At 37.7% G+C, this 12,768-nt stretch overlaps 1 protein-coding gene across 2 annotated transcripts in view; it reads right to left on the bottom strand.

The window, feature by feature from the left end:
• Positions 1–12,266, bottom strand: part of LOC150076202 (uncharacterized) — a 104,663-nt gene extending 92,397 nt beyond the window's left edge. The window contains exon 1 of one of the 2 annotated variants that reach the window (XM_090388109.1): positions 11,945–12,266. Coding sequence is in view for 1 of the 2 variants with exons in the window: in XM_090388108.1 (XP_090244234.1) it covers positions 12,159–12,161 (3 nt within the window). In the remaining variant the exon portion in view is untranslated. The remainder of the gene's footprint in view (positions 1–11,944) is intronic. The other variant, XM_090388108.1, reaches the window with a different exon arrangement.
• Positions 12,267–12,768: the final 502 nt, after the last annotated feature.

Below are 12,768 nucleotides of genomic sequence, written 5' to 3'. Positions count from 1 at the left end.
GGCTTAAGTTCTGCAAATTGAAGCGGCTGGAGAGTGGGTACCTACGAGGTGACCTAATTGAGGTGTATAAGGCCTTGAATGGGTTGAGCACGATGAATTCTGATGGGATTCTTCCACTTGTTCAGATACGAACCTAAGGGGACATAAATTCAAATTGAGGAAAGACAGATGTAGAATTGATGTGTGGAAATTTGCCTTTAGCCAGCAGGTGGTTAAAAGGCCTGACGTAGCCGAGTGGTCAGGAGCGAGAGTGCATAGCACGTGTTCCTTGAGTGAACCGAGGTTCAAGCCCGTGACTACTAAATACGATAAATATTTGTATTGCCGATTTATTGTAAACTCTACTGACTTGGTTGTCGTGCCGGAGTATAAACAGAAAATTTGTTTAAATTGCTAGAACAAACTTCCACCTGTCATTGTGGAAGTTGTTAGGTTAAATAAATTTAAGGAGGAACTGGACAAACATTTTAGAGGGAATGGTTGTGTAATTTTTTTTTTTTTTGGCTAATGCTGCATAAGCTCATATGCTTGCTTTCTTGTATCACATGCCACTATTACTACTACATGGAGTCCACATCGAACAACACCTGGATATTGTCATTATTGCTCTCCCCATTCTTAAGCATGGAGATTAAATCCTAGCTGTTTTTCAATGATATCTGGTTAATTGTAACTATCTGGGAGAGGAGTTCAGTCAACCATTTGGATATCTTCTGGTCGGGGTGATGTCTACCACTAATAATAGACCTGGCGGGAAATCCTGGTTTATGTGCTTTTATTCAATTTTTTGTGGAGTTCTTCTATGTGTTTACGGTCAACCACTTTTGCTCTTGGACTTTTTTCATGTAATCTTTCTTGTTGATTATGACTATTGTGTTTCCTTTGTCTGCTTTTAGCATATGGATATTTCTGTCTTCCTTCAGGTTTTTTAAGGCTTTTCTTTCACAGGTGGTTAGACTGTTATTCTCCTTGTAGATCCTCTTGTAATCTGTGTTGTGTAGTAACTGCATGGCTGTTATATTGATGGCAACCTTGGCTTGATAGTCCTGAACGTTCCTTAAACCGTTGTGGAGGTGGGCTAGGAAGTCTAGAGTGGAGATATGGCTAGATGCGGGTTTAAAATTTAGGCCTTTGTTCAGCATGTTAACTTCTCGTAGTCAGGGTTTTCGAGCTTAGGCTGACAATATGGCTGGGTAGTTAAGAGATATCATTCTATTGTGCACGTTCATGAGGTTAGATTTATTTGGGAAGAAATGATTATTGTTTGTTATGCAGTAAATTTTGAGTTTTAAGCCTAGAGAATTTTAAGTTGAGATGCTTGGATAAATCTATATGTGTTTTGGTGGATCAAATGGAGATTAAAATTGAATTTTACATGAAGACAATGCTCCTGCTCATATGATAATTTCTGGCTACCTTCGGCACTCTATATTCATCTGGCCTTCACAACATGCTTTAATTTTCACACCCAATTACCTTACCTGCATTATTCTATCGACTAGAGGCTGTTCACATTGGAGACCTGCTGCGGTTATGGGTACAGTCCGGCACGAAAATCACTCTCACCCCCTCGGGCTTTCAAGGGCTAACAGGACTGCTCCAGACACTGCAGGAGGTACGGTGCTTTACAGGGATAGCATCTCTGTTTGATATCGTTTGAAAAACTGTTTTCATTAAGGTTTGTCTTTAACACTGCAAAGTTTTTATTGTAAGTATCTGTAAATTTAGCTAGGTCTAGTCTGATTTGTCAATTTTAAACATGTGATATTAATAATTTTTTCCAAAAAGTTATTTTTAATGGCTGGCTAGAGTAATTTTTTCATTTCTACATGTAACGAGAAATTTATGCCAACATTTTAATGCTCAGATTTCAAATTCAGAGATGAAATGGACTGTGGTTTGTCCGTACCTAGATCTAATATAGTTAGGGAAGGATGTTAAGTGGGTTAGGAGAGCCATAAAGGTGCCTACACTGCAGAATCAAAGAGCACAAAAAAGACGTAAACATTATGCACGACCAAACTGTGTGATGCCTTGAACTAGAATGGCGATCACATCAGCATTAGTATTGCCAACTGTAGTCAGTTGAAAATAGCCAAGCCACAATGCAAAAATAGATAAAATCCTATGTTAAAAATGAAAAAAAAAAAATTTTTGTAGCTAAAGGGAATTTAAACAATTGGTGCATATTCTCTGAAAAATATCAGGGGGAGCATGTGCCATGGTACCCCTACTCTGAATCTGCCACTGCTAGAGGTCCTATCTATAAAATACATTGTAGGTATGGGGCTATATATATAGGAGAGCCATACAGGTGCCTACACAGCACAATCGGCACCTCCGTAGCCAGGAGCAGCAGCACCTTCTTGATTAGACCGGGGTTCGAGCCTGTGCCCACCAAATACGGAGGATGTGGAAAGGTCATGGAATGACCACCGCATATCTCCCGAGCAATATGGGCTTAGTTGCTAATGCTCCTAAAAACCAAACAACAAAACAAACAAAACACTGCACAATCAAAGAGCACAAAAAAGACGTATAACATGGAAAAGTTCTAAAGTCCGACACAGCCCTCCAAGCTTTTCATGTGGTGACGCTTGGGATTTCAACAACACTAGAATCCTTTCTACAGACAGACATTAGAACAGAAGGAAATTCAAAGAAGCCTTTTATATAAAAATGTTTGGAGCCTCAGCAATCAATAGAAGACAGGGAATTTTTTTTTTTTTTTTTTTTTTTTATGAAAACCCCAAACACGAAAGGTATCGAAACCAATAGTACTTGTTTGTTATTTGGTTTTTAGGATCATTAGCAACTAAGGCCATATTGCTCCAGGATATGCGGTAGTCATTCCCTGACTTTTCCGCATCCTCCGTATTTGGTGGTGACGGGCTCGAACCCCGGTCTAATCAAGAAGAGTGTGCTACGCACTGCTGCTGCTCCTTCCCACATGGCTACGGAGGCACCTCCTATAGTACTTAGTAGCGTGCATGGGTTGAAGGAGAAGTATGGGAAGAGGGGGATGCCGGAAACTTTGCTCTAGAGACTAAACATGGGTTTCACCACTTCAAGCCTCCAATAAGCAAAGCGGTGGTATTTCACCGGTTGAGTGCAACCAGAAATATTGTCATCTTTTTGATAAGAAAATAGAAAAAGAAATGAAAAAAACCAGGAAAGAAAATAGGCCAGTTGTCCGGAGAAGTAGCCCACGTACAATCCCTTTCAGACCACCAGAACCAGCATGCACACCAACCCTGATGTGCAGGGTATGAGAGCAAATGCACAATTTAATAGCCAATTCTATTGGCTATTAGAATTAATCCCTCACCTATAAATTAACTGCCAGCAGCATACCTTGCCTGAACACACATCAGGTTTCTGGGAGCATCAGCAAGAGGTAAGAATTTAACCTCTTTGTATTTACATAAGATTTACTTAATGTATAGCAGTTCAGGCAAATAGCTTAATAAATTATATTATTAGTATCACTTGATATAAGTGGTATTAAATATAGTAGTAATCTTAATATCCCCAGGTCTTTTCTATTCTCCTTTAACCTGAGTGTATTATTATTAATTTCACGTGGTGTAAGAGTGGTATTAAATATAGTAGTAATCTTAATACCCCCAGTCCTTTTTCATTCTCTGCTAACCTGAGTGAAGTACTGCACAGTTTGTATGCTATAGTGAGGTTACTGCTATCCATATGCAGTACTTTGCTTTTGTCAATATACAACCGAACTTTTCTAGATCCTACTGCATAAGCATATCATTGTTACTGTCGTTAAGAATCCTGCCAACCTCTGTGTCACCTGCAAACTTGGACATTAAGCCTTGGACTTTCACCAATATCATTGATAAATATAAAAAACAACAATGGTCCCAACATCAAACCGTGAGAGACTCCATTAATAACAGTACACAATGAGCAGTGTCCATCGATTACCATGATTTGCCTTTAGCCAGCGGGTGGTTAATTGCTGGAACAAACTTCCATCTGTCGTGGAATTTGATAGGTTGAATAAATTTAAGGAGGAACTGGACAGGCATTTGGAGCGAATCAGGCATTTGGAGGGAATGGTGTGATTTTTTTTTTGACTGATGCTGCATAAGCTCATACACATGCTTTCTTGCATCACATGCCACTACTACTACTACTACCAATCTCTGCTCTTCTCCCACTTAACCATCCTTATATCCATAGCAGCAACTTTCCCTTAATACCATGCTGCTCCATTTGTACAGTAGTCTTCCATGTGCAACAGTATCAAAAGCTTTCCTGAAATCCAAGTATATGATATCAAAATAATTTTTTGCATCCAGCTCCCTTGTGCCTACACCATAGTATCCAATCAAATTAATATGAAAATAAGATGTAGGATATTTCAGAGACTGCTGGGAATCATTGGGGTACAAGTAAACACATGGGTTGTGTTAGGTTAGCTAAGAAAAGGAACAGGTGCATATATACTTGCGTGTACACCAATGCTAGGAGTTTAGTAAATAAATTTGATGAATTTGAGGTATTGCTCAAAACATCAAAGGCAGATATTGTGGGGATTTCAGAGACATGGTGTCACACAGATATAAGGAATGCAGAACTGGAATTTGGGGAGTACAATGTCTACAGAAGAGATAGACAGGATAGGAAGGGAGGATGGGTTATGCTATTAGTTAAGAAATACATAAAATCCAAGGAAGTGAAGCCAGTGGACATTGCTGGACAGTGCAGTGTCGAATCAGTTTGGTGTGACATAACCATTGGGAGATCAAAATTGAGAGTAGGAGTATGCTATAGGCCTAATGACTCTGATGAGTATAATAAGAAATTGTACAGGGAAATAGAGTGGGCCAGTATATCAGAGAGTCTTATAATGGGGGATTTTAATTTCCCAGATATTGACTGGAATTTGGGGGCTGGTCGCTCACACACTAGCATGGCTTTTGTGGATTTATTGGATGATTGTTTTCTACATCAGCATGTTCGGGAGGCAACTAGAGGGAGTAATACTCTTGATTTGATTATCAGTAGTGATTCTTCGTGCATTAAGAATCTGCAGGTAAATGAACCACTAGGTGGCAGTGATCACAGTGTGCTGAAGTGGAATTTACTCAAAGAGGTAACTACTATCAGTGGTAAAGGGAAGGGTTTTTGCTTTCGTAAAAGTGACTACGGTGGTCTAAGACAGTATTTAAATTCTATACAATTGGACCAACTGATGATGTTACCAACAGCAAATTCAAAATGGGAAGCATTCAAAGAACTTATCTTGGAAGCTACTAGGATTTACATACCAACTAAGAAATATTGTTCAAGGTTTAGGCCTAAGTGGATGTCAGATGAACTAATGAGACATATGGCAGAGAAGAAAAATGCATGGGATACATACAAATTAACATGTGACACAGAAGCCTATGATAGATACAAGTTGATCTGTAACCAAGTTACAAAGGAGGTTAGGCAGGCAAAGGCAGATTACGAGAAATCTTTGGCAAGGGATGCAAAGAAAAACAGCAAAGAATTCTTTACTTATGTAAACTCTTGAAGGAAGGGGATGAATCAGATTGGTCCACTTGATATCGATGGGTCAACTGTTGATGATCCTGCTCAGATAGCTAACAAACTAAATGAATATTTTGCATCGACATTCACACATGAGGAGTTATTCAGCGAGGGGAATGCTACAGGTGTATTCAACTCTGGCAGTAAGCTAGAGAATCTTGTAATAACTGAGAATAAAGTGGAGGAGAAATTGTTGAAGATAAATACAAGAAAGGAACCTGGGGTGGATGGGATCTATCCAGTTATATTAAAGGAGGCAGCAAAGGAAGTAAGCAAACCCTTAGCCATAATTATGAGAGCTTCCTTGGACTCAGGGGAAGTACCCATGGACTGGAGATGTGCAAATGTGACCCCAATTCACAAAGGAGGATCAAAGGGTGACACAAGTAATTATAGACCTGCTAGTTTAACTTCTGTTCAGGAAAATTAATGGAAGCACTGGTTAAAGAAGCACTGCAGGATCATCTAGACAAGACTTCAGTTATAGCTCAGACACAGCATGATTTTGTTAAGGGGAAGTCTTGCCTGACCAATTTGATTGGATACTATGATGCAGTCACAAAATAACTGGATGCAGGGAATAACTTTGATATTATATACTTGGATCTTAGAAAGGCTTTTTATACTGTTGCACATGGAAGACTGCTGCACAAATTGGAGCAGTGTGGCATTGGAGGCAAATTGCTGCTATGGATAAAGGGGTGGTTGAGGGTGAGAAGAAGAGAGTGGTAATCAACGGACACTGCTCATCGTGGACTAATGTTATTAGTGGAGTCCCTCAGGGTTCAGTATTGGGTCCATTATTGTTTTCTGTATTTATAAATGATATTGATGATGGTATAGCTTATTTGTCCAAGTTTGCAGACGATACAAAGGTTGGCAGGGTTGTCAAGGACACGACTGACACTATGCTTCTGCAACAGGATCTGGAAAGGTTGAGCAGATGGGCTGAGAGGTGGCAAATGAAGTTTAACATTGACAAATGTAAAGTACTACATATGGGAAACAGCAACCCCAGAGCAACGTATCAACTCTGTGGTACTACACTGACAGTGGTAGAGAATGAAAGGGACCTGGGGGTGGTTGTGCAGGCAGATATGAAGTTTTCTGAGCAGTTCAGACGGGCTGCAAGAGTAGCTCATGGTGTATTGTCGATGATATATAGGAATTTTTCAAGCAGGGATAAGGAGGTGATTATTCCCTTGTATAAGGCAACGATCAGGCCACACCTAGAGTACTGTATACTGGTCTGGAGGCCTCATTTCAAGGAGGTAGAGATGCTGGAACGAGTACGGAGAAGGGCAACAAGATTGGTGAATGGAACAAAGGGGTGCTCTTACGAAGAAAGGCTTAAGTTTTTTCAAATTACAGTGTCTGGAGACTAGGCACCAGCGAGGTGATCTGATAGAGGTGTATAACGCCTTGAATGGTTTGAGCATGCTCAATGCTGATGGGATTCTTCCTCTTGCTCAGAATAATCACCTGAGAGGGCATAAATTTAAATTGAGGAAAGACAGATATAGGATAGACGTGAGGAAATTTGCCTTTAGCCAGCAGGTGGTTGGTTGATGGAAGACTTCCATCCCTTGTCGTGGAGGTTAATAGCCTGAATAAGTTTAAGGCTCAGCTGGACAGGTATTTCGAACGAACAGAGGGGTAAAGTGGAAGTGGTTATTTTTTATTTATTTATTTTTTTTTTTTTTTTTTGGCTGATGCTGCATAAGCTTGCTTTCTTGCATCAAATGCCTCTACTAATGCTAAATTGGCAAGGCAAGATTTCCCCTTAACAACCCATGCTGTGTCTAAACTAAAACTGCAGTCTTGTCTAGATGATCCTGTATTGCTGCTTTAACCTGTGATTATTTTGCTTTTCAAGTTTTTACGAGTAATTACTTGTAAAAATATCGAAGGGCCTGATTTGAAGTTTCCCAGGTAGAAAAAAATTCTGTACACACAGACAGTCTAGTATGCTTGTATCATTTTTTGACCAAAATGGGATAATTCCTTATAAATTTATAGAGTTAATAAGATGATGTACTTGGGAATCATTAAACACTTGAAAGGTTCAATCAAAAAGAAAAGATCTGATCTGTAAGAAAATAAAAATTGAATTTTACATGAAGACAATGTTCCTGCTAATATGATAATTTCTGCTACCTTCGGCACTCTGTAACTGTCTATATTCATCTGGCCTTGCACATGCTTTAATTTTCACACCAAAACAAAGAACTAATTAAAGGGGATGATTTTCCATGGAAGCAACAGTGACAAATGCAATCAAGGCACTTTACAAAATGAGGTTAAAAAAGGTGGCTTGACAATTACTTTGAAATAGTCAATATTTTGAAAACTGTGTACAAATTCTAAATGGGAAGTCTGAGATGTGCAGCCAGGCTGACATGACAGCTCATGGGATTCTGTCAATAATGTACAGGAATTTTTCAAACAGGGATAAGAAGATAATTATTCCACTGCATTAAACAATGGTTAGGCCACATCATGAGAACTGCATACAGGTCTGGAGGCCTCATTTCAAGAAGTATGTAGATCTGTTGGATTGGATGCAAAGAAGGGCAACAAAATTATTAAGTGGCACAACACAGTGGGTGTTGTGCCACTTAATAATTTTGTTCTGCAAACTGCAGCATGTGGAAACTAGGCACCTTGCAAGATCTGACTGAGGAGCTTAGGCTTTGAATGGATTGAGTAAGCTCAATGCTGATAGGAGTCTTCCTCTTGCTCAGATTACACATGAGTGAGCAGAAATTCAAACTGAAGGAATTATAGACAAGATACATCAAAATTTACCTTCAGACAGGGGTAATTGATTGTCCAAATAACTTCCATCTCTTGCTGAGGAAGTAGGTAGTTTGAATAAATTCAAGAAAAAACTAGACAAACTATTGGAAGGGATGTACAGGTGATATGTGAAGTAGTTTATTTTATTTTAGCATACTGCATAACCTTGCTGTCCTGCATCATTTTCCACTATTAATAACATTCAGCTACTCATGGAAGATTTATACCTGTAAATTTCAAAAGGTACATGTGTATACATAGTGTTATCCAAGTAATATAGGACAAATATAGGACCATGCTGAAGAAATGCAGCGAGTAAGTCAGAATGTCCATGTGTCTACAATTTTGCCCACACACACAATAGGAGGGATTATATGCTGAAAGCCTTGTGAATTAACTCAAGACTTGAAGGACTCTGCAAGGCTTTTGGAACAAATATTTATCAGCTTGGCCAGCACTCATAGGTAGAGGGAACCTGTTTTGTGGAGACAAGATACATTTAAACAAAGGTGGTGCAAGGGTTTTTGCCAGTATTATTGAGATATCTTAAAGGTTCAGGAAAACTGCTAGTTTAGGGGGACAAGGGTAATTAATATAAATATGTGTTGATCTGATAATATTGGTCAAAGTAACACTTGCACATACCTCAAGAGGTCTTGTTTCTTACTGCAACAGATCATATTAGCATGATGTTCTGAGGGCAAAAACATTTCAAATGAGCGGGTAACAACTAACAGGGGGAGCAAGCAATTAAATAACTTAAAGGGGTGTGTCAGGGTAGTTAACTATACAAGAACATCAAGTCTTAACTGTTTATACAGTAATGTCAGAAATGTCATCAATAAAATAAATGAATTCGAACTGCTGGTTAGGACAAGTAACACTGACATAAGAGGGCTTATGGAAAAGTTGTGCCACCGGATATAGGGGATGATGAGTTTCAGTATGGTACGTACAATGTATTTATGAATAGGGCAGACAGAAGGGGTGGTGCGGTCATGCTTCTTATTAAAAGCAGCCTGAGGACGATGAAAGCTTTCCCAGATTCAGACAGGTTGTCTATTTCCTTTTCTCTTATTATTATTTATTTTATTTAATTCCATTATTATTATTATTTATTTTTAGCTGGTGCAGCATAAGCCTTAGGCTTAATTGCACCATATGGCCATTACTAATACTAATATGCAACCTGATTTGTAATATGCAATTTAATTTAAGCCATGCAGAATCCACTTGCTCATACAGACATGCATTCACTATTTTGAGTGTTACACAGATCTTTTGCTAAACTTTTTATATTTATAAATATGTTCATCATCACATTGGGGGGGGGGGGGATTATAGACTGCACTAATAAACATTGTACTGAAGAACTGGAATAAACTGCATACCGGAATGTTATTCTGGTTTGTCATATGCATGTACAAGGGCTGTCAATAAAGGTTGCTCATAATTTTTCATGAACAACATAATTATGAATTATTATTTCACAATTATGAAAAATTATGAATGCTTATAATTTTTCATGAAGTAGTGCTTGCTATTTCTAGCGGAGCTGCAGAATTTAAGACCAAACAAGCTGCAAGCACATAGCAAGTCATGCACATGGTGTGACCTTGGGGGTCAGTCAAGTTTACATTAGTTCAGTTTTGCCTGCATAACAATGGACATGACAGTATACTGCTCTCAAATTTTATTTCTGTCTCAAAAAAAAAATCAGCTGAAGCATATGAAATGTTAAAAGAGGCTTGTGGTGAATCCATGCTACCATATAGCACATCTCACAGGTGGTTTAGAATGTTTAAAGATGAACATATGAATCACAAAAACGGTCGTCATGGAGCTCCAACAAGTGCTGTCACCAGAAAAACCATAAACACTGCTTCTATAATTGTGAGAAAAAGATTGTCACATAACAGTAAGGCAACTGGCAGAGATGTCCAGAATATCATTAGAAAGCACACAGAGTATTCTCCATGACCATTTGCATGTGACAAGTTTGTGCACACTGAGTTCCAAGACTATTCACACCAGAGCAAAACTAAGCTCGCATGAAGGTTTGTCAGGGGCTGCAATGAATGGTTACTGAAGATGGAGAGGGTTCTGCACAAGGTGATAATGGCAGTGAGGCATGGCTTCAACATTTCAACCCAGAGGGTAAGCAACAAAGCTCTCTTTGGAAGGCTATATTATCACCAACACTGAAAAAAATAAATAGTTGTGGCTTTTGCAGGAAAGGTTATGGTCATCTTTTTGACATTTAAGAAATAGTTTGCCATCATGTTGTGCTGTCATACAACTGTTAAGGGACTTTACTATAGAACTGTACTGCATACTTTGTGGGATCACATTTATCACAAATAGCCACGCCTGCATGCAGATGGGTGGATGCTGCATCACGACAATACGAGGCTTCACATTGCTCATAATGTCATCGAGTATTTAGCCAGTATTAATGTCAAATGTGTACCCCATCTGCCCTACAGCCCTGACCTTGCACACTGCAATTTGTTTTTTTATTTATTTAAAGGAGCTGTGAGAAAAACGTTTCCAGTCATCAGAAGAAGTTGTAGAGACACTGTGGGCAAGTCTCAATGTACGTCAAAATATGGCTTCCACCATGTTTTTTAAGAATAGCAGAAACATTGGATTAAGTGCAGTCCATCAAATGGTGACTACTTTGAAAAGGACCATCAAAATATGGATGATTAACAGTAGCAGGCAAATTAGGCAATAAAGTCAACTTATATAGCATCAGATTAAAAAAAAAAAAAAAAAAAACACAGTTCACCTATCCAAGAATCTGTTTAGTTCTCTCTTGAATTTATTCAACCCATCTACTTCCACAACAGATGGAAACCAGTTCCGATAATAATAAAGGTATGTTGGGAAGAAAAAAAAAAAAAAAAAAATATATATATATATATGTTCATTCAAGAAAGAAATACAGTATAACCCAGTGAATGTATTTAATAACACAAATATACAGCATTTTTTTTTTTTTTTTTTATGTTCATTCTTTACTGAACAGCCCTTGTATAATGTCATGCACACTTGATTAAAAATAATTAACCAGTATTCAGTTTTTTGTTTTTTTTTTTTTTTTTTTATGTTCATTCTTTACTGAACAGCCCTCCTATAATGTCATGCACACTTGATTAAAAATAATTAACCAGTATTCAGTTTTTTGTAATTTTTTTTTTTTTTTTTTAATTCTGGTCCTCCTGGCTTTATTTCTTGTAAAATAACACCGCTGTCACAAAAAAATAACGCGCTTCAGACCATACTACTGACCATCCGATTGCGTCATAAATGATGAACTTGCATTTTTTTTTTTTTCCATAATTATTATTAGTCATTGGGAGAAGTAAACATATGGTCAAATAATATATTTAAAACATAGGGGGCGGCTTAATACCTTTATCCCCCCCCCAAATCGTGGGTGACAACCTCCTCCTTATCCGTGAGACTACAGTATTCTTGGTGGAGGAAGAGGGGTTTACTACTTTGGTAAACAAGTCACAAGTATGATATAAATTCATGGACAATTCTATACCGTCATAGAGTTTTAAGAGAAACTTACCTTTTCAGAAGAAAAAAAAGTGTTGTGTGTGTATATATATATATATATCTCCTAAAAGAAGGTAAATCAAAGGCAGAACATTACAATAGCATTCCTTTGGTCTTTATGTCAATTGGAAACTCCAACTAACTGAATACTAAACCCGTAAATACAAAATAATTACAAAGCATTGGTCAACTTAAAATATGTAAACAGTATCATTCCCGAAACATACCATTCATACTGAGATTTATCTCAGTATGAACTTTGTAACTAAAGAAATTCATATCCGCATGCACATACAAAACACCTGCATGATCAACAATCAAAAACAGTGATGAAACATTTAGTTTCGTTTTGAAAAGAACAACCGCTAGGCCAGTTCACAAAATTTCCTAAAAAGCTGCTAAAATCATTGAAGCATTTTTTGTGAAATTTGAAAAGCTTTTTTTTTTTTTTTTTTTTGCTAAACAAACGCTGAAATTGATACTAAATGGATAGTTTTTAACACACAAATTTAATTACACAAATTTGCTTATCTTTAAGTTTACATGGCCTTAATTATACACAAATTTGCTTATTTTTAAGTTTACATAAAAGTAAAGTTTTCCGTCCAACTTTACCATAATGAAACTACTTGTAGATATAAGTTTGTAAACAGAACTGGAGGTTAACTATAATTCAGTTCTTTAATATTTTGCGACTTTTTAGGGCATATAATTAATATCGCAGTGTTTTAAAAACTTTGCATAATACATACATAGCCATTGTTGTTGTTACAGGCAGGACCGGCGTGAACTTTTGCGGAACCAGGTTCAAAATTTGCGCGGGGCCAAAAAAATTAC

The sequence above is a fragment of the Mastigoproctus giganteus genome, chromosome 13 (genome assembly GCF_048544385.1).
Source record: "Mastigoproctus giganteus isolate SK-2022 chromosome 13, ASM4854438v1, whole genome shotgun sequence".
Taxonomy (NCBI): domain Eukaryota; kingdom Metazoa; phylum Arthropoda; class Arachnida; order Uropygi; family Thelyphonidae; genus Mastigoproctus; species Mastigoproctus giganteus.
Note: the sequence above shows the minus strand (reverse complement) of the source record. Positions and strands in the feature narration are given on the sequence as shown.